This window comes from Hippichthys cyanospilos, chromosome 1 (genome assembly GCF_059441005.1).
Source record: "Hippichthys cyanospilos isolate Australia breed blue-spotted pipefish chromosome 1, RoL_Hcya_1.0, whole genome shotgun sequence".
Taxonomy (NCBI): Eukaryota; Metazoa; Chordata; class Actinopteri; order Syngnathiformes; family Syngnathidae; genus Hippichthys; species Hippichthys cyanospilos.
In genome coordinates this window covers 30963434-30982847 of record NC_142369.1, presented here as the reverse complement: position 1 = coordinate 30982847, position 19414 = coordinate 30963434, and the positions used below count along the sequence as shown (strand labels likewise).

General features: G+C 39.4%; 1 protein-coding gene across 6 annotated transcripts in view; it reads right to left on the bottom strand.

Annotated features, from left to right (window-relative positions):
• Window positions 1-19414, bottom strand: part of arvcfb (ARVCF delta catenin family member b) — a 195467-nt gene that overhangs the window by 85714 nt on the left and 90339 nt on the right. For 4 of the 6 annotated variants that reach the window (XM_088435373.1, XM_088435568.1, XM_088435492.1 and 1 more), the window contains one exon: window positions 18264-18477. The exons of 1 other annotated variant lie outside the window; for it this stretch is intronic. In XM_088435373.1, coding sequence (XP_088291499.1) covers window positions 18264-18449 — 186 coding nt within the window. In that variant the 5' untranslated portion in view covers window positions 18450-18477. Of the gene's footprint in view, window positions 1-7807; window positions 8034-18263; window positions 18478-19414 lie in introns of those variants that run through there. One more of the 6 variants, XM_088435639.1, reaches the window with a different exon arrangement.

Genomic DNA, 19414 nt, shown 5'->3' with positions numbered 1-19414 from the left:
ACCGTGCCATCCCATGTAATGGCATATGACAGCCACCAGTGAACAGCTCTATGCCTCCATTAAATTCTAAAAATGGTTGTCTGCACGGAGAGGCAACAGCACAAAGAATTCAAGGAACACTTTTGTCTTTCCATTTTGGGGAGTGCTCGCCCTGGTTTTGGCTGAACTCCTGCTTCTGGTTAGCATAATGTTTGTGTGCAGCTGCAGCTGCTACAGCAGAAGCTGCGAGTAGCAAAAGGCTTGTAGTTGAGCCAAACTTACCGGCCAACTTACCGTGGTTTGGAGTTTCATCCTATAGCTATTGTGCTCCCCTTTTATTTTTCTCCCTGGACCCGAGCCATCAGCGGTAACAGCAACTGCTGCGTTTTAATGAGCTGCCGGACCTCGTCAGAGTTCTTCAGCCGCCCGCGGGTCAATAAATGCTAGTCCTCGCCGCAAACGCCCAACGTGCTTTGTGACTGAGCTCTGAGAAAGCAATAAACATACTTATCGCAGTTTGACATACAATCTTGCTCCGGCTATCTTTACCCAAAAGTAAAGGTCAAACGGGCATAGAATAAGAATGCACTTAGAAAGTATATCTCTCTGTGTCTGCACATCGCACCAGCGTGTTAAGTTCTACTTTCTATGATTGGAATGGCTTGCATGTGGGAAAGAAAACAGCAAGATGTCTCGTGTGCCAAATCCTCGCTTTGCCACATGTCAGCGTAATCGGAATGGCCAGTCAACTCTAATAGAGCCTTATGAAAGAGCTGTCAGAGAGAATCATTAATCCCAAAAGGCAGCCACAGACAGATGGTACCACGATGGCAGATCGATGCTCTCCCTGACATCCCGGCCGTTTCCAGCGGCAGGAAGTGGGCTAATCCTTCAAAAGAAAGTTCCAGACTAAACACTCGAGTGGGGCATGAGCCATGTCTTCCCCAGGCCCCGACATTACCCTACATATACAACCTTATACATTGGATGGAAGAGAAAGGGAAAACTAGAGGGGCATTTATTTTTTTCTGCTTGAGGGAAGCTTTATAAAAACTCTGACCTTCCCCCGAAGGGCCTCTCTAAGAGGTCCCAACGTTCAGGAGAAATGGGGTGGAGCGTATATGAACTTTAGATAACTTCTCCCAACGCAGGCCCCAAAAGCAGAACCAAACTGAAGGTATGTACAGTAAGTAATCCCTGTATAAAATGACAAGTAAGGAAATACAATTGACTTTTGGCAGGTGAACTTAAATCACTTCAAGGCAGTCTTTCTTTACTGGATTGCAAAATAAGACTGCATGATCTTGACTTTTCCAGACACAGCTGCCAATTAAGAGGTGCTTCATTCCCTACTGAAGAACCGGTAAAATGAGTGGGTTATAATTTGCAGTTGTTATGGTGAAATTTCTATTATGTACACCTAGAAAAAGAGAAAAGGTAGGAGGTAATTGGAGCTGATTTCTCCTTTACGGTTATAAAAGCTTTCTGGGAAGACTTTCAATGGATTTTTTTCTTTGACAGTATTCATCCAGTAGACCGTTTGTCAGGCCAGAAGTCACTGATGTTGGACAAGCGGGCCTGCCTTACAATATGTCATAGTAATAAGTTCATTGGTTCAAACACGGGTCAGGCTTTGTGTGTTATTCCTACAAAGTTGCGGCATAGAATTAAATATGCAGGTAAAATGAAAAAGTAAGATTCCTTCAAAGTAAAAGGCTGAGTTTTCATCGATTATAAAATGTATATAATACCTGAATTAGTATTTTTCTCAAACAGTACTTTTGTAAAAACTAATTAATCATAATCTTATTTAAATAAATAACATCTTTATAGAAACATAGTGTTTTCTAGACCTCAAATCGAGCAATAGGCTGTGCAACAACTGAACGGATACCATTATGTAATCTAACCAACATTTGTGGGAGGGTTTATCGTGATAAATAAAGTCAATATTGTCATGAAAAATTATGCTGCTTTAATCCTGCTCCAAGCACAGTTTTATGCAAAGTTAAATGAATGTCAGACCTTGTTTTGCCGATCCGTAGCACAGCATGATGGGGCACCTGGGGCACCTTCATATTTCTGCTAGGCAGTTTTTTTTTTTTTTTGTTTTTTTTTTTATCAAACTGATCAGAAACATGATTCTTCTTGCTGGCTTCCAGCGGCAAAGATAGAGGGGTGTTTATTGGACACCATCAGGGACACTATGAATCGCACTGTCCAGAGCCTACAGTAGGAAACTGAGGAAATAGCATACGGACGAAATTGATTTAGTGTTTTTCGCTTGGGTGTGTTGAAGGGTGCATGATTTGACACGAGTCTACATGTAATTTATGGCAAATTCAACAAATTTTGCCACAGAGAATAAAGCTCAATAGGGTTGAAAATGCCTTATTACAAAATAGCAGGGACGAGTAATGGTGCTATCAGACAAAATGTGGTGTGGAATAGAAGCAGCTGCACAAAATGTTGGATAAAAGGCTCTGAATATGCAAAGAGAAACTGCAACTCAAGCATGATAATAAGACTGCCATCTCATTAATGCGCTGCTACTCTCTGTGCTGCTTTCTAACATGGTTGTGGGGCAGGATCTCCTTCAGCTTCCCAATACACTGCCCTTCTTTTTTTTTTTTTTTTTAATTCCATCAGCGTGATGATAAAAGGAGAGGGAGAATTATTCTCTTCAGCCGTGGTCACAGAGGGAACAATCAAGAGGGTGCATCAGTCGAGATGGGAGTCAGCAGTGACTTGGGACAGCGTGAGAGGGGATGCTAAAGCGGGGGAAGGGAAGGGTGGTCTGCGGGTTGCATGAACACCTGCCGGTGATTCAAAACTACCACAGACAAAAAACAAACCCCGAACGCTGAGGGAATGAACATAGAGTGTGCTATCTATAGCACAGCATTACAAGCCAGTTAACATTTGCGCGTAATTCTTAGTATCCATTTTAATCCACTGGGGTTCTGTTACAGTAAAATATTTTTCATAAAGTCAGTACTGCCAGCAATGGCAAACTGCAATCACAAAATACCCCCCAACAGAAAAAAAATAGAAAAGGCTATGGGAACTTGCCTAATTCTTGTTGAAGTTTACTGAGTATAAAACTGAAGGATAAATATTGCCATTGTCCTTTAATAGAAATGGATATGGATGAATACCCCCATCAGGAAAACAATAAAACTGTTTATCTTCTAAGGCATTCAAAATAAATATACAGTGTTGTAGCATCTAGAGAGGGAAAGTGTTATTGAAGAAAGGCTAATTTATTCATATTTTAATTTAACTGGGCTGAGAGTGAATGAGTTAAGAACATAAACAATGTCTAATTAATAACTGAAAATAGACAACTGAATTAGTATCATATGTAAAAATATTGGATAGTAATATATTCTAAACATAATTAATTAAACCAAATTCTCTTTCATGGATTGCTCATGGATTGCTCTTATTTTTTTCATTTATAATACCTGCATTCGATAACAAACAAATCGTCCTTAAGTGCTACAGGGTTGATGAGACAAAAGTGTGTGTAACAACATGTTTAGGAAAGCCAAGTAAATAATGTAACATGAGCGGCCATACAAAAGGAACAGCAACGAAAATTGTACGGCACATATGACAGGCAGACATGCCGCATGAAGGGAAGGCCATCTGCTATGACCCGCCACCACATGATCATGTCTCCTGCAAGACCCGCTCACCTTCAAAATACAAGACCATCACTCACTCCCTCATCATCAAATGCCTCTTCCATTGATTCGCTCTCCTGCGCTCGAATGTGCTCATATGTTACCAGTCAGAGTCATTATTTTTGTATGACCCCGGAACAAAGCCATTTCTTATGCTCTACATGTTTTCAAATATTGATCCACTGATTCATAAAGAGGCAGCCTGAGGAAAGAAGTGAATAAAAAAAGAGGGGCGTACCGTGAGTCATCGCACCAAAACAAACGTATGGAACGTTTTGATTTTTCAGGGAAAGGGAATGAAACAATGCAGCACAAAGCGCAATATGCTTGTCAGGAAATTGGCAAATTGAAGACAAACCCCCTTTGGTCTTTGACTGGATCACCATGAATTATTTTGCTATTCAGATAGGTCCACCTTGCTGAAGAGGGAGCGTGTCATCTGGCTTTTGATCGACCTTGGAAGGATGGCAACTACTGGATTATTCATAATGTTTTCACTTCTTCTCTGTGGCATATCTATTTTTTCTGCTTTTCATGACGAGAACATGATACAGCCACAGCCGAGGCACAACCTAGCACCACGCACTTCTGGAGTCCAGTTTTCAAACTTAGATATGCCCTGCTGTAGTTTTACACTCTAATTGGGTGGCTGTGCTTATCCAGAAATGTTAATTGGGCAAAAAGCTCATTTAAAATAACACTGACCTGACAAATCCGTTCCTCACCTCCAGCTATCATACTGAGTATAAAAACTGACCTTGAACTGTCAAAAAAATTGCACAGATATGATCAACTGGCATATATTTTGCATTTCATGCAAAATCTGTAATTGATTGTAATGTCATGCTTTGCCTATCGATCAATCATCGATCAAGTTTATCTGTGGGTAATTGGCTGCTTGTGATCCAGCGCATCCCCATCCCCTCCAAGAAGCAGGGGTCGACCGTACAGTAAATAAACACGTTTAGATAGATTGGATCCAGCTTTTGTTCTGCATGGTGATCAGTTGTTTTTTTTTTTTTTTTTTCAAGTCAAGTTTATTTGTATAGCCCTGAACCGCCAGAGTCTCAAAGGGCTTCACAGGTGAACAAAAATCACACATCGGTGCCAAATTCTTGATCGAGTAAAGATGAGTGACTAAGACTAAATATTTATAGTCTCCAATCGTCTAGCAGAGTCTTGTCGAGGAAAGATTTCACCATGACTATTTCACTCTGGTTTCTTTTTCTACTCAACAACATTAACACAGATCATCAAGAAAAAACTTCACTTTCCATTTTTTTGCAAGAAACGCCCTCACGCCTTTGCTTCTTTTGAATGTTTTGCTCAAGAGAAAAAATACCAAATGAGACTTAACCCTTACACTCCTTTTGGGGATTGCGGCCTACATATTTTCAATAAATGGCAGTGGGTATAGGAATGGTAGCAATAACATGAAATGGCATTCCACACCTATCTACAGATTCTAGTGGCATTTAGCAACTTTTCCATACACAAGAGAGTGCTCGGCCAACTGTCCACAAGGTAGGTTCTGTTGTACATTTTCTCATGAATTTAATGATATACGTAGTACTGCGGACATATATTGTTTGGACACCTCTACCTCTAAGCCTACAAAAAGTAACACTGCCCCATTGCGGTACGGTACGTGAAAGTTGCTTTTCAAACCAAACAACAGCCGACTTTGGCTAAAGCAGTGCTTCTCAAATAGTGTGGTAGCACAATGTTTTGTTTTTTTTACTTTTTCATCCTGGTCAAAAAGCAATTGGTGATCCTGTGTTAATCAGTGTCGGGAGTTATGCATTAGAAAAGTCATTACTGTAATGCATTACTTTATGCTGTAGTGCAGTAGTGTAATGTATTACCCACAAAAAAATAGTAATATTGTACTCGTTACAAATGAGAGTAACGCAATGCGTCGCAATGCATTTTTAGCCTGAAAGTGGTGCCCACCTCCAACAAAAATGTTGACAAACCATTTAGAGCGGTGGCATAGTAACATGAAGTTAGTGAAAAGAAAACACGCAGAGGATTGCACTCTCTCGCTCAGGGGATTACCACTTCGACCTCAAAAGGTTAGGAGATTCGTGGCGGACGATGTCGTTCAGAGAAGATATGCTGCCGCTTTCCACAGTGGATTCAAAAGCATTTCGAAATCTTGTCAGTAAGATCCCTGTCGCAACTAGCAAGAATGACAAGGTGAACTAACGCGAATGTTTAATGTACAATTGCTATAAATAATAGTCTATCCCTAACCTAGCCGACTGAACTTGAATTTGAATATCAGCGTTGAAATTGTGAAATGCACTCAACTGTTTTTTCTAAAGAATAAACAATGCATAACTATGCTGTGAAGCTAAGTAATAAAGGGATTAAAATACAAATAAACACTTTTGTATCTTGTATCTAAAGGTTTACAATACAATACAGATTAAATGATTTAAACTGTTTTTAGGCTTAAGGCAACCTTTCACTGGGTGTGTAATGAGCTTAATGAGTTATATTAACAATGGCAAATCCATATTTCCAGTTATGGTGATGAGAGTAATATAAAGGTAATGCGATAGCAGTGTAATGCATTACATTTCAAATACAGTAATATTGTACTGTAATTATTTTGAAATTTTGAAGTAACTGGCCCCTAACTTGTGGTAATGTTCCAGATCAATATGCTTTTATTATTATTATTATTATTATTATTATTATTATTATTATGTATTGATGTAGTATTTTTTTTTATTCAGCATCAAATGGTTCAGCTGGTCATAATGTTTCTAATTTAAATAAGAATTGACTTTTTTGTTTAATTATGTCAGGCACTATGGTGCACTTTCATTTGTTGTTTTCTGTTTCAGATTAACCTCCAACCAGTTTTAACCCTGTAAAAAAGTAAATGTAACATTTTTTGCAAGTTGCTTTATATTTTTTTTCCTTTTTCAATGCTAAAAAGGACATAATGTTAGGCATACAATTTATTCAGTTTTTATTTTATTTCAGTTTCATTTATTCAGTATTTTTTTTAATAATTTTTATAAATAATTATCTTATTTATAGGCACTAGTGATAGGGGAGGCGTGAAATGTTTTCTCTCAAAGTATGCCAACCATTTAGGCCCTGCACAGGTCACAGATGCAAGGCCATTCCTTCACCTCTGTAAGCCATTTTAAGAAAAACACGACAAGGACATATTCGTGGGTCGTTGACATGCATTCTGGCACGCATGCATCCAAGATAGGAGCCCGACAAGTGGTGACCCTTGAGTAACCAGCCTGGTTTGAATCCATTGCCACTTGCATAACACTTAGAACCAACAGGGTTATCACAGCTAAAAGATGGGAAAATAAAAGGTGTCTGATGGAGGATAGACAGCATCTATCGCTAACATTTATTTATAGAGGAAGACGCTTAACATAAGCTTTTTTTTTCCAAACTAAACATCCTCGTCCAATCACAATTTGTGTTTGTTTGTTTTTTTATTTATTTGGGGTCTTCCAAGGGAGACTTGTCGAGGTTGTAAGGGAAAAACTCCTCAACTCCTCCAAACTCCCAGCATTTTCAATAATGTATGTATGAACATCATGCTCCGGTACACACAAATGCTCACAAGTTCTAACAAAAGCAAATTCCATTGGTCTCTATGCAAGAAAAAGACAAAAGGCGTTAATGGCATGCCTTTCACACACTTGTCAGTACAACTCATGCTATAAATCTGGCCTGAATTTAGTCAGGAGACTTGCAGGCGATTCAGGGACAAACTTTGAGTTGTCCCATGTCTAGACAACGGCGAATGTCTTCTCGGGTAGCATTGACTGGGAGCCTATTGACGTTTCGCACAAGTCGAGGTCTTGCAAGCGCCCACGCAAAAGCGCTACACGGGGAAACACGTAGTTGGATGAGATATTTACAAAATCGCATTGTGTTCACCTGATGCCATCCCGTGTAAGGGGGCGGGACACATCAATCATTGCACACACACGCGCTATAAACAACACCTCGTAAACCAGCAATTAGGTAGAAGAGAATGATGCGGGACAATAAATGAAAACTGGAGAACAACCGAACACCAAATATGTTTGGAGGGCAAAGAAAGGAAAAAGAGAGAAGCTCGCGATGAGACTGAGAACGGCATCAATTCGAACCTGTTTCACTTCGGCAGGCATGGTCCAAATCTCCTCCTGTCGCGCCTCAATATGGTATAACCGCTGTGGAATTTAAATGTCTGACGGCTATTTCCAAGAATCGGAAAAGTTCTGCCGTTGCCTCCTCTCCTTTCGTCGTACCCTTGAGTTATCCTCTTGAATTTCTGTGGAGTTTTGCCTCTGAAAGCGCAGAGGTAGCTGCTCAGAAACGGTCAGCCATCCTCGACGAGCCGCGTCAAGTTCAACTAAGTTAGCGGTGACCGTACCGGAATTTACACTATGCCTTTCAAAATAAAACGGAACTGTCGCTCATGCTCTGCTTTGTCGATATATCAACGCTACAAAAACATCGTAATAACATATCGGTTGTGTAAAATCTTCAAATCACACCTTCAGACGTCAGAGCCAAAATGTAATAAAATAGTACAAAACCCAGGATGTAAATGAATAACAGATGTTAAATCTGCATGAATTTTAGCATTTTTTCTAGAGCAAATTTTTCACAGCTTAGGTAGTAGTTTGTTTATTAGTTTGTTTTTACTATTAACTATTAACTATGTATTATTCTTGCTGGTGTGCTTCATACAATACTGTTCAGTATTGTCATTGTTAAAACAAATGACTGTACATTAAGATTACTAAATTCATAGCTAAAAATGTTCACAGAAAACAAATATTATATATATATATATATATATATATATATATATATATATATATATATATATATATATATATATATATATATATATATTTGGAGAGATTTGTATCTGTATTTGTATTTGTATTTGTAATTTTCGTATTTGCTCCGTTTTATTTATATACCACAGACTCAGAGATGATGTGATGTGTATATGGAATTATATAACCTGAGAAAGCTTACTCTCCAATGTGAACCAAGTGAACTGTGGTTGGAGCATACTTCTTCACATAAGACAATGCTCACACTGAATACATATTCTACTCAAACCAACCAAAACTACTGAGACCGATGGAAAAGAGGGGGAAGAGGAACCCCCCCTTTGGGTGTATCTCTGGCACCTTAGCGTGGTGGGACCAGCACCTTCCACACACCCCAGCTGTGTCTGTCTCTCACCCTAAGGACCCCTCCCCCCTTTTGGCATAGAGAGCGAGGCGATGAGAAAAAAAAAGGAAAAGGAGGGGGTCTCAGACACCAAACAAAAGTTGCCCCCATTGAGGCAAAGACAAGCCCCGTACTCTGCAAATTTTTACACCCGACATACACATGCACACAGGCAGCTTCTTTTCTCTTCCTCTTTGTGCCGTTCCCCTCACTGCTCTGGATGTAAAGGAGGGAGGGGTTGGGAGTACGTGAAAGAATTCACACTCCAATATCAAGTAGCGTGTTCGGGACTACGTTGGAATGTTAATCTAATAATGTCAATGAAAGCTTAACCGAAAACTTTGAGAGACGTTTGGACAGTCAAGAGAGGCTGAAAGGGATGACTGGACCTAAACTAAACAGAGAAATCCCAAGCAGAGGGGAAATGCCTGAGGTTTAGCATTCCACTAGCCTGGCAGCACCGCTTCAGCTCCCCAGTGTTGTGGATTCAATTGTTCCTAATGAAAGAGCTGGCCCACTATACACCACTGCATTTATACTTAGTTATGGCCCGCGACATGTCCAAACAATGGCGCTCGGGCATGTTTCACTTCAATATCCTTGAATCATTAAAGTAAATTTAACCTTCGATTCGGGGTTAGGGTTTCAAAATGTACTAAGAACTGTGGAAATCTCATAAAAGTTGGGTGTTCTCTGAAATGTATTTCACCTACTGAACAGTGTTCATTCAAATATTGACAGGTGGGGGAGTTAAAAGAGTTGTAAGACCGAATGTGTAATATATGTAAGTTGTATATGAATATAAAAATAGCAATTGATTTCAAGCTTATGTTTGAAAGTACTGTATGTATTTAAATATGTTAGCAGCACAGGAAGAGAAGTACTATCTTAAGTATTCAATCATTTTCTTTGTATCCTGTTCAGGGTCACGGATGAGCTAGAGCTCCACGGCTCCAAAGCAGCAGGGCGTGTTAAACCTTGGGCCAGTTGTCAGTCAATTGCAGGGCAATGTCATAAGCCTCACCCTCTGGCCATTGTAGGCATGTGCGAATTCCATGCCTATATGTTACAGACCTTTGGCGAAGTGTGTTATATACCCTGGACTAAACGTTTGTGCAAAGGAATCACTTATAATAATAATTCGGTGTTTTTGTTGCCGTTTTTTTTTTTCTGGAAACACTCCAAATACTAGTGGCTCGACATATCAGCTTTTTCATCCATAATTGCAGAGTGTAAGGGGTTTTATAAAGGTTATGATTAAGGTCTTCATACAGTCAGTATCAATATATGATTTTCAGATGATCTCGATGAGCAGAAACAACTCAGAGTTTAAAAATGATCTTGATTTTTAAAAAATCCCAATTATATCATTTATACTTATGATGTAGTACTTTTTGATGGCACTTTAGCACTGTATTTTGGAGAATAACATTGACATCGAAGAAGCCAAAGTATAACATTTAAACAACATGTATTTACATACAGTATTAAATAACATGTGCTTTATGGGAAATGCGAAAACCACTCGTAAAAAAAGATAAACACAAAATAAAAAATCATGTTCGTACATTCATACGATTGGTAAGAACATTTCAGAAGTAAAAGGATAAAGCTTAAATGAGGCTCAGAGAAAGAGGTAAGTCAAATAAGTTCTCGCTTTTTCACACATGCCTACACCTTTACTCTCCACCTCCACAAAATGAGATATTTCACATGTTAAGTCCAAATTCTTTTACTTCACCCTCTCTGAACCGCACCAACATATAAACGCCTTCTGGCTCCAGCATGAAAAAATGACTTAAGACTCTGTGTGTGTGACATGAAATATGAGGAATTGCAGGCTGAGTATGTCCGGTTTTGTAGTCTGTCTCAGCCAGAGGCAATGCCAGACCTCATACAGTCACAAAAGTCAAGTGTAAAGCTCTGTGTGGGTAAAACATTTTCATGTACCTGCATTTTAATTGGAAGCATTCCATGTCCGCATAGATCTAAAAAATCAACTAAAAATGCTGTCATAAGCACACTGGACCAGGCGCGCTTTAAAGAGACACCATGTACACCCGCATTCGCATTAGCTACTTTGCTGTCCCAGATAAAATACTTGTATTACTTTTCAGCGTTACATAAATGATTTTAAACATTTATGTGAATTTGCATTGTGAACACGAGTTTTACAGCAACACTGTGATGAACCAATATTGCACATTGTTATGTACTGACTGAGATATTTTTTGGCTACATTCACACTAAGGCGCAATGTCAAATGTGTCCACGATGTAACAGGAATGCACACAAAGCAAAACGCCGAGTGACAATGAAAAAACAATGTCACACTGTTACACTACAGTATTCCGCTAAATTCAGACCTACATAACATCCGCACAAAACATATTCACTCAATATGAACAACTAAATGAAAATGACATAAGCCAGGTTTTGCTTGATTTATTGTAAAATTGCATTTTGGAGATTTTCGCAGTTAAAATGTTGATTTCTCACCCTAAAAACCCCTGAGTGTCATTTCTCTTCATTGATGCATTTCTGCAGTCCCTGCCCAAGCAGATAAACGTGACTTGCAAGAGACCCGATGACGATAGCAAGCTCTTGTACCACCCGTGTGAGAGTAAATACACACCACCCTTATTCACACCCTTTAGTTTGATTTTAGTTGCAGAATTGAGTAGGAGACATTTTGCACCAAGTTGGTCAGTAAACCCGTTTTATTTATTAGTTACAATGTTTTACCGTAATAAATGCTGTATTGGCAAAAATGTATGCTTGGGAGCACACAGCCAGACAATCAATGTCAGTAAATAATTCACCCGCAGGCAGACTGGTTTCCCAGAGCCAAAACTGGCGTTTTACTGACCGCGCTCACTAAGAGCCGTTCATCCTATCAAATCAACCCCGAGGGGACCCGCGTGAGGAAAAGCGTTCAAGATGATGGATAGATGGATGGATGTTTTGCTGCCGGCCAACATTGAACGATGTCATTAAGGGGACCAGGCAGCCACACGGTGAAAAGTGCGGCTTCAGTAAATAAGACATTTCACTTCTGGCTTAGAAATATTGGGACCGTAAAACTGATATTACATAAGAGTAAAAATCACTAATGTGCCAAATGTAATTTATATGCATATATTTAACTGTGTAAATAGGAAAAAAAGATAAACTAGGTTCTTTAAATGATATCAGTTGGTGAGTCCAGTAATATATTACTATAGACGCTTTAGTCATGAAAAAGATGAAAACCATTGGCATCAAGTAAAACAAACTGCAAACACCAAAAATGCACATCCAAATTTCTAGTAAATTCTCCAGCTAAGTGTGGAGATGGATGGTCCACAGTTGACTCATCCTCTAATACTTTGTTAGCCCTGGAGGAACCTTACCAAACTCGTCAATACACATTTCCAACTGTGGTTTGAAAAGCCTGAGTCTTCCCATGTGGGTGTCAAAACTTAACAGCCCAACACTGAACATAAAATCAAATGTGCCATTGTAATTTTTATTTATCACCAGGGAACATTAGACAGAATAACACACAGGTAAATTCTGTAAAATTCAGAGGTGACATATCAGAGCAAATTTTCACTTGTATTGAAATTTCCCCCAAACTTACAAAATTGGAGCATAAACATAAGGCAATGTAGACAATGATTTGAATGCCTGTGGTAAAAATGTAAAAGGAGCATACTGAATTCATGAGGCTTGTTAAAACACTTTGAAGAACATTTTCAGACATATGAACTCAGAAGAATGTTTTCAATTAGTCCTTTTTTTTTAATATGTTAAAAGTGGGGTCTGAAACCAGCCTTGTGTGCTTATCCTGCTGGACATTAGGATGGGTCACATTCCAAAGGGTCACACGGTCTTCTGGAGGAGAAGAGATTTATGGTAAACATATGGGCTAGAGTTTAGATTCTGTATCAAAGGACCAAGGTGAAGTGTGTTTGGACCACATTGGTCTTTCTCAAGTATCCGTAGGCAGGAATTTTAGCTACTGACACTGATTGTGATCAAATAGCAGGCACGAAGGCAGACATTAAAGAGACAGTGTGTAAAATTTAGACCGCTTTTTGTTAAAAAGGAATAAATTAAATGATTGTAAATTTCAAAAACTTGCAAATGAATGTGTTCTCAATGACAGTATCTTTTAAATATAATGACAGGTCTAATTATCATTAAATGATATTACATGGGGGTGGCATTTCTCTGGACGTTTGTTATAGCTACGAACAATGGTAAATGCAGCACCTGCAGCACCTACTGCTGTCCGTAATAAAAAAACGGTCTAAATCTTACACACTATCCCTTTGAAGTCCTCTAGTGGGCTGATTTAAAGGCCAATCATTATTGATCTTTGTGTTTTTGGCGCTACCTGTAGCCACTGTTGATATTACATGCTGTAGTGAGAAGGATGGCGTGGTTTTAATTGAGAGCAGTCAGCCAGTCAGTCACATTGTTTTTTGAAATCTTGCCCTCAACTGTCTGTAAGTCTTACTTTCTTTGTAAGAATGTTGTCATTTATGATGTGCCCAAAATGTGTTTGTTTGTTGATCCAAAAATTTGTAACTGTGGATAACCTGCTAGCTCATGTTAGTTTTTATCTTCATTATGTTATATAGTGCTGCCTTGTATGCGTTTAGCTCATTAGTATTTTCGTTTGTGCCAAGTATTTTCCTTTTGTATACTCTATGTTAGCAGATGCACAGGTTTTGCACTAATTTGCTTCTAATTAATGTTTTGTATAGAAATGGATAGCATGTAAAGTAGGTTCATAATGTAATTTGCATACATTTTGATGTGACTCTGCAAGACAAAGCTGACAAAACGGAAAATTAGTGATTTTGCTCCATTATAGTTGTGATTGTGCTTAGATATAAGCACACTAAAAGACTACACTAATTAACCACATGCCTGTCTTGTGTTTTCACAGACTACAGTTTCCAATATTTAAGACTGTTTTACGAAGTACAAAGAAAAATTGTAGTCATTGTAGACCAAAAAAAAATGATGCCTATCCTTTGACCTTATATCAAAGACATTTAGACACTAGGAGTTGAAATCTCACCCGGATGGTGACAAATGTCAAAGTTCAACATGGCATGGCCGCTTAGGTATCACACTACCAGGAGTGTGCAATCCCTTGGCTAGAATTCTATGAAAATTAATGTGGAAGAAAATGACCCAAAAATGGTCAGATTATGGCACAAGGGTAAATTAAGCAAGTCGATGCAATGTCTTAAGGTGCCTCTCACTGCAGAATGCTCCCGAATCAGATGAGGACCCGACAGTAGCAAAAAATGATAGTTTGCCTATTTTCTTAGTTGGCTTATTACACAATATGTTGCATAATATTACTTTCATTTACTTTTCATTCATCTGTAAAAAGATGAAATGTCAGTCAAGGAAGGCCCATGTTGCCACACAAAGGGACCATGGATAAGAATTAAGATAAAAACGAAATGGGGATAAATTAGATGATGTGCTTGCTTTGCCTATTTTGAATGTAACTATATCTATGCATTGTGCTCATTTATATTTTCACCATAATTTTTAATCAGTTCATTGAAACACGTGAAATTATAAATTAGGCAAATACTGTTGGAAAACAAAATGTGTACTCTATTACTTGGCGATGCATGGCTATCCCCCGACCACTTACAACCTGGAAATGAAATGTGCGTGTATCTGAAAGCTTCTGCGCATTTTGACTGGGTATAATATAAAATGTCGCCACATTGAGCAACTCCAATTCATTTTGGTGAATCATTGCAAAACCAGTGTCAGAGACTGAGCTACTAGTGAAATCTTATGGAAAACGCCTGTGCAGTGATAAATAAGCTATGAATATTTAAAATACAACAATGTTTTGCCATTTTGAAATTGGTCCCCCTTTTAATAAGCTCTTCAATGATAATAAGGATACTAATAAGAACTTTTGGACTATAAACCTCAACGTTTTACTCATGATTTGAGCCCTGAAGCTTATTGAGTCCGGTGCGGCTTATCTGCATTTTTATTTATTTATTTATTTATTACGAGCCACCAGGGAGCAATCCATCAGTTAAGCAAATGTGTGTATCTGCTCAAAATGTCACTTTAAGGAAAAACTATGAATGGCTGTGCTCAAAAGGAGTTTTAAAAATGTGGTATTAAAACTATAAAAAAAAATGAGTATAAGTTGAATAAGACTTTGTATCGTAAACAAATTTGTCATGTATAAATTTGACTGATCATGTATGTATGTAGACAGATAGACAGACTGACAGATAGATAGATAGATAGATAGATAGATAGATAGATAGATAGATAGATAGATAGATAGATAGATAGATAGATAGATAGATAGATAGATAGATAGATAGATATGATTGTATGTATTAATTATGTGAAATGTGTTATATGTTCAATAAAATAATAAATTAAACAAAAGGAGACAGAAGAAATGCCATGAAAGTATTGATTTTGAGTTTGAACTGCCATTTTATTCTACAGTATTCTGGCAGTGTTATGTTAAAAAAATTTTGGTGCTCAACAGAGGCATTTTCATTCTGTTGAAGAAAGCATGTTGCTGTCAGCCGACAGTTTAAAAAATGTTTCAAACAAAAATAGACAAATAAAAAAAACTCCCATACACTATCTTTCTGCATAAATATCTGAAATATCGGTGCAGCTTATCTGTGACAGAAAAGTGTTTTTTTTTTGCTTGTTTGTTTTGCTTATTTTTTTCTTATATGCCGGTGAGGCTTATAGTCTGAAATTTACAGGAGGTGTTTTGTAAGGAAACATGAAAACCTAGAAGCAACATTCTTGGCATTCTCTACTGGCTACTCCACATAACAGCAGTATAAAAAAAAAAAGAAAGTGATAAAAGAGGACCTTGGGAACAGTGTGAGGTGAAAAAATAAACAAAGGAGCCACTTTCACACTACAGCAATTAGGGTGTTTATGGAGGGCGAGAAGGTTCCTGATGGCACAGTGAGTGGAAGACTGGGTAGCGATAGAAAAGGAATCGAAGCGGAGAGCAGGGGGGGAAACTAAGGCTCATTGTTAGGAAGCTGATTTATGAGGGTACAAGGTCTCCCAGGCCCAGCCAGTAGAAGGATAGATCTTCTGTCACTATATCACCCGCAGCCCTTTGTATGCATTGTGCCTAGACGGGGCCGGGGGCTGCGTGGAGATGAAAGTGGGTGGAGGGCGACTGAGCCGATTGCTGCTTGAGTGCTGCAGTGCCATCGCAGGGTTGGGGTCTGTACATCCTCACCACAGACAGCAGCACTGATCAAAAGCTGCACTGTTCTCTCCCTTCTAAAGCCAAAATGTCTTTGAAAACATCCCACTGCAATAAGTCAACAAGATGATGGAGCTGCAGTGCCAGAAGCCTGCTGAATAATAACACTTAAAAACTAAATCAACAATTTATGATAACCATGATGCATGAAATTAGCCTGTGTTTTCTTATCAATGGGCCCGACACGAGATGGGAGACGAGGTGTCTGGTGAAATGAGGTCACCTTCTCCCTCAGCCTCAGAGGGACGGGGCTGTCTGAGTCTTGTCTGTCTATCGCCACGCATAGAACTTCCCATAATACATCACTTGATCTTTCAAAGCCTTGATGATGACGCACCTTCGGGCAAAAATCAATTTGCAAAGGCAAGTGCGATGTCAAATGAAGAAAGGGCATGAGTGGTCGCATGCAGGGACTGTCAATGGATGAAGATTCAAAACATTTTTTGATCTGTGTCACTGAATCTCTTTTGATGACTATGCCAAAGGCGCTAATGGAGTGTCTGACGAACATTCTGATGTATTGCACAGAATGGTACAGTATAAACATGTTCTTTGCATTGGCTCATTAACTGGTACGTTAACATTTTTGAGGACAAGAATGAATTACGACAATTCCTAAGAAATAGGCCAGTACAAGTGAGTTTCTGGAATTGTCTTCAGAATTCTTCCAGAAGTGCATTCATGAAGTAGGCCGAGAAAGCTTTGTTATCAGTCTCCGCTGTAATTGATCCCAAAGGTGTTTGGTGATTGGTTTAAGGTCAGAACAATTTTACGCTCACTTTTAGGGATGCGCCCCTGCCGATCCAAAATGACTAAAGCAAGGCCTATAAAGAAATAAATGAGAGTTCGGTGTGGGTAAACTTGACTGGCCTGCACAAGAATCCTGACCTCAACCCGACAACATCTTTGTTGATGACGTGGAGCAGAGAGCAACCGTACTCTCAAGTTGGGTGAGGCATTTCACTGGGAAATGATACCTTATGGAAAACCTTCCTTGACACTGTTGTAGTAGAAAAGGGCAACTAACAATGTGATATCACTTACAAGGGAAATGAACCTAAAATGACCGAGCAGCAAGGTCATTTCACAGCACGTCAACCTACAAACATTTGAGTACATACATCCAGTATAGCAGTCTTTCTAACACACCATTGGTAATCTGAAACGACGGTGAGTAAAAGATGGCCACTTAAACCTTTTCCTTCCTTCTTATGTGTGGTCCTTCAGTGTAAAAATGGCCTCAGACCAATGACAAAATATGACTTCAGGCAAATGTATGGTAGGTATAATCAAGGTTAATAATAAAGGCTCTTTCCACGCTTACTTTAAATCAACATGCGGCATCAGATTGCAGGTGCTGCATAGACAAATTGCTTTCGATTTCTGCTTGACGCATGTTAGAACACCTAGAAATAGGAATGCCCAAATTAAAACTACAAAAGAAGCACATGTTTTTGTAGAATACTCAATGAGTGAGGCCTCATCAATTAGCTCCTTTGTGTTTTCACCCTGGAGATCATTAAGAAAGGGAAACACTTTCTCTCAGCACAAGTTGAAAGTGTCAAAATCAATCTGTTGATGTCCGTTGGCATTCTAAAAGATATCACCTGCCTCATTCGTCCAACTTATATTTCCCACACTTGCAGATACAGTCAGCAGAGCAACACTCGCCTGGACTGCAGATATCTGGCTGAAAGGCCACGTTCAATCACCACTACCACTTGACAATATCTAAGACCCGAAGGTGAAAGGACATGGAATTGGATGTCAGCAGCAGCTTAAGATGAAAAAAGCAAAGGAAGCAGGGAGAGGCAGAATCACTTTGACTCAAAAAGGTAATACACAGAACAGCCAGGACGGGGTTCAAGCAATGTGAACAGGTGCCTCAAAATGCCAGAACTGGAACAGAATTGCTATTGATTCCCACCGATGAGGACCTGACATGATGATGGAATGAGTTTGCTCAAATGGGACAATTGCGCGGGACAGCAAAATGTCTCCAGAGGACATAGCTGGGATGTTGCGGGGTGGTTGAAACAGACAAGGGGGACGGTCCAGCATGCTCACATATTTACCTGCATCACCACTTGCTGCCATGCTAACGGTTGGCTGGTGGGAGCGTTGGAAGTTGCACTGGCTCGCCCAAGCTGCAGGGTGCGACGCTCCTCTTCAAGGGCTCGGGTTAACTGCTCAAATCGAGCCTCCTGTTCTTTCACTGACGCTAGGATGCTGGCAGCTGAGCGAACTTCATAATCCTCCATGTCCAGTATTGGTTGCACTTGTCCTGATCTTCCAGGTTAAGAAGGGAAAGGACGAAAGGGAGAGGAGGGGTACCAGGTCAATTGAGACAGCTTGATCCTGAGGAAAACCTGAATGGCGCCGAGAGCACGTTTCAGCTTTTCACTCAAATAAAGAGAAGCTCGCCCATTGGAGATTGTACTTTCCGCACAAAAGTTTAGCTAATCCTCTTGCGTAAAAAGCACCAACATGGCACATTAAACTGAAACAATTAAAATGGCTGACCGCACGGGGGAAAGGTTCGTAGCACAGAGAGTGGCATCTGCGCTAGTTTAATCTCTCTTTCATTTGCACTTTCCTGACATGAGTGCCAAAAGGGAACAGCTTAAATTCTCTTTGCAAAGGAAAGGCCTGTGCGGGGATATCTCGACTTCACAAAGCCCAGAACAGCAGCCACATTAATGAGGGTACTCTGCTGGGTGCCAATTATGTGTTTGCGTTTCAAAGTTTCAGGCCCATTGGCTAATTAAGACAAGCCCTGGTAGAAAGGATGGCACTCGGTGTCGGTATTGACAAAATATCACTGGAACAAAATAGAAGCATAATTCACCAACTGCTGGCAAAATTAGGAGAGCTAAACATTGCTCGCTGTTACTCGTACGCAGCAAATCCAAACTGTATGTGAAGGATTTCAGATTTTCTCTTGAAGATATGACTGATTGAGCCATGATGTTGAATAATTTGCAATTTTCAAATGATCTTTACCTGTTCTCACCTCGTTACAGCTGCAGTGTAACATTGCGCAGTCTTTTAATAATAGTAATAATAATAGTAATAATAGTAATAGGTCATGTCTTGGTGTAGGCTAATTTTTTTATTTTACACCAGATTAATCCATTCAAACCAGAGATGGACAACTGGCGCCCTGCTTGGGGCCTGCGCCCACACTCTGAGTCACTTCTTAATTTGATTAATCAATAAATAAATA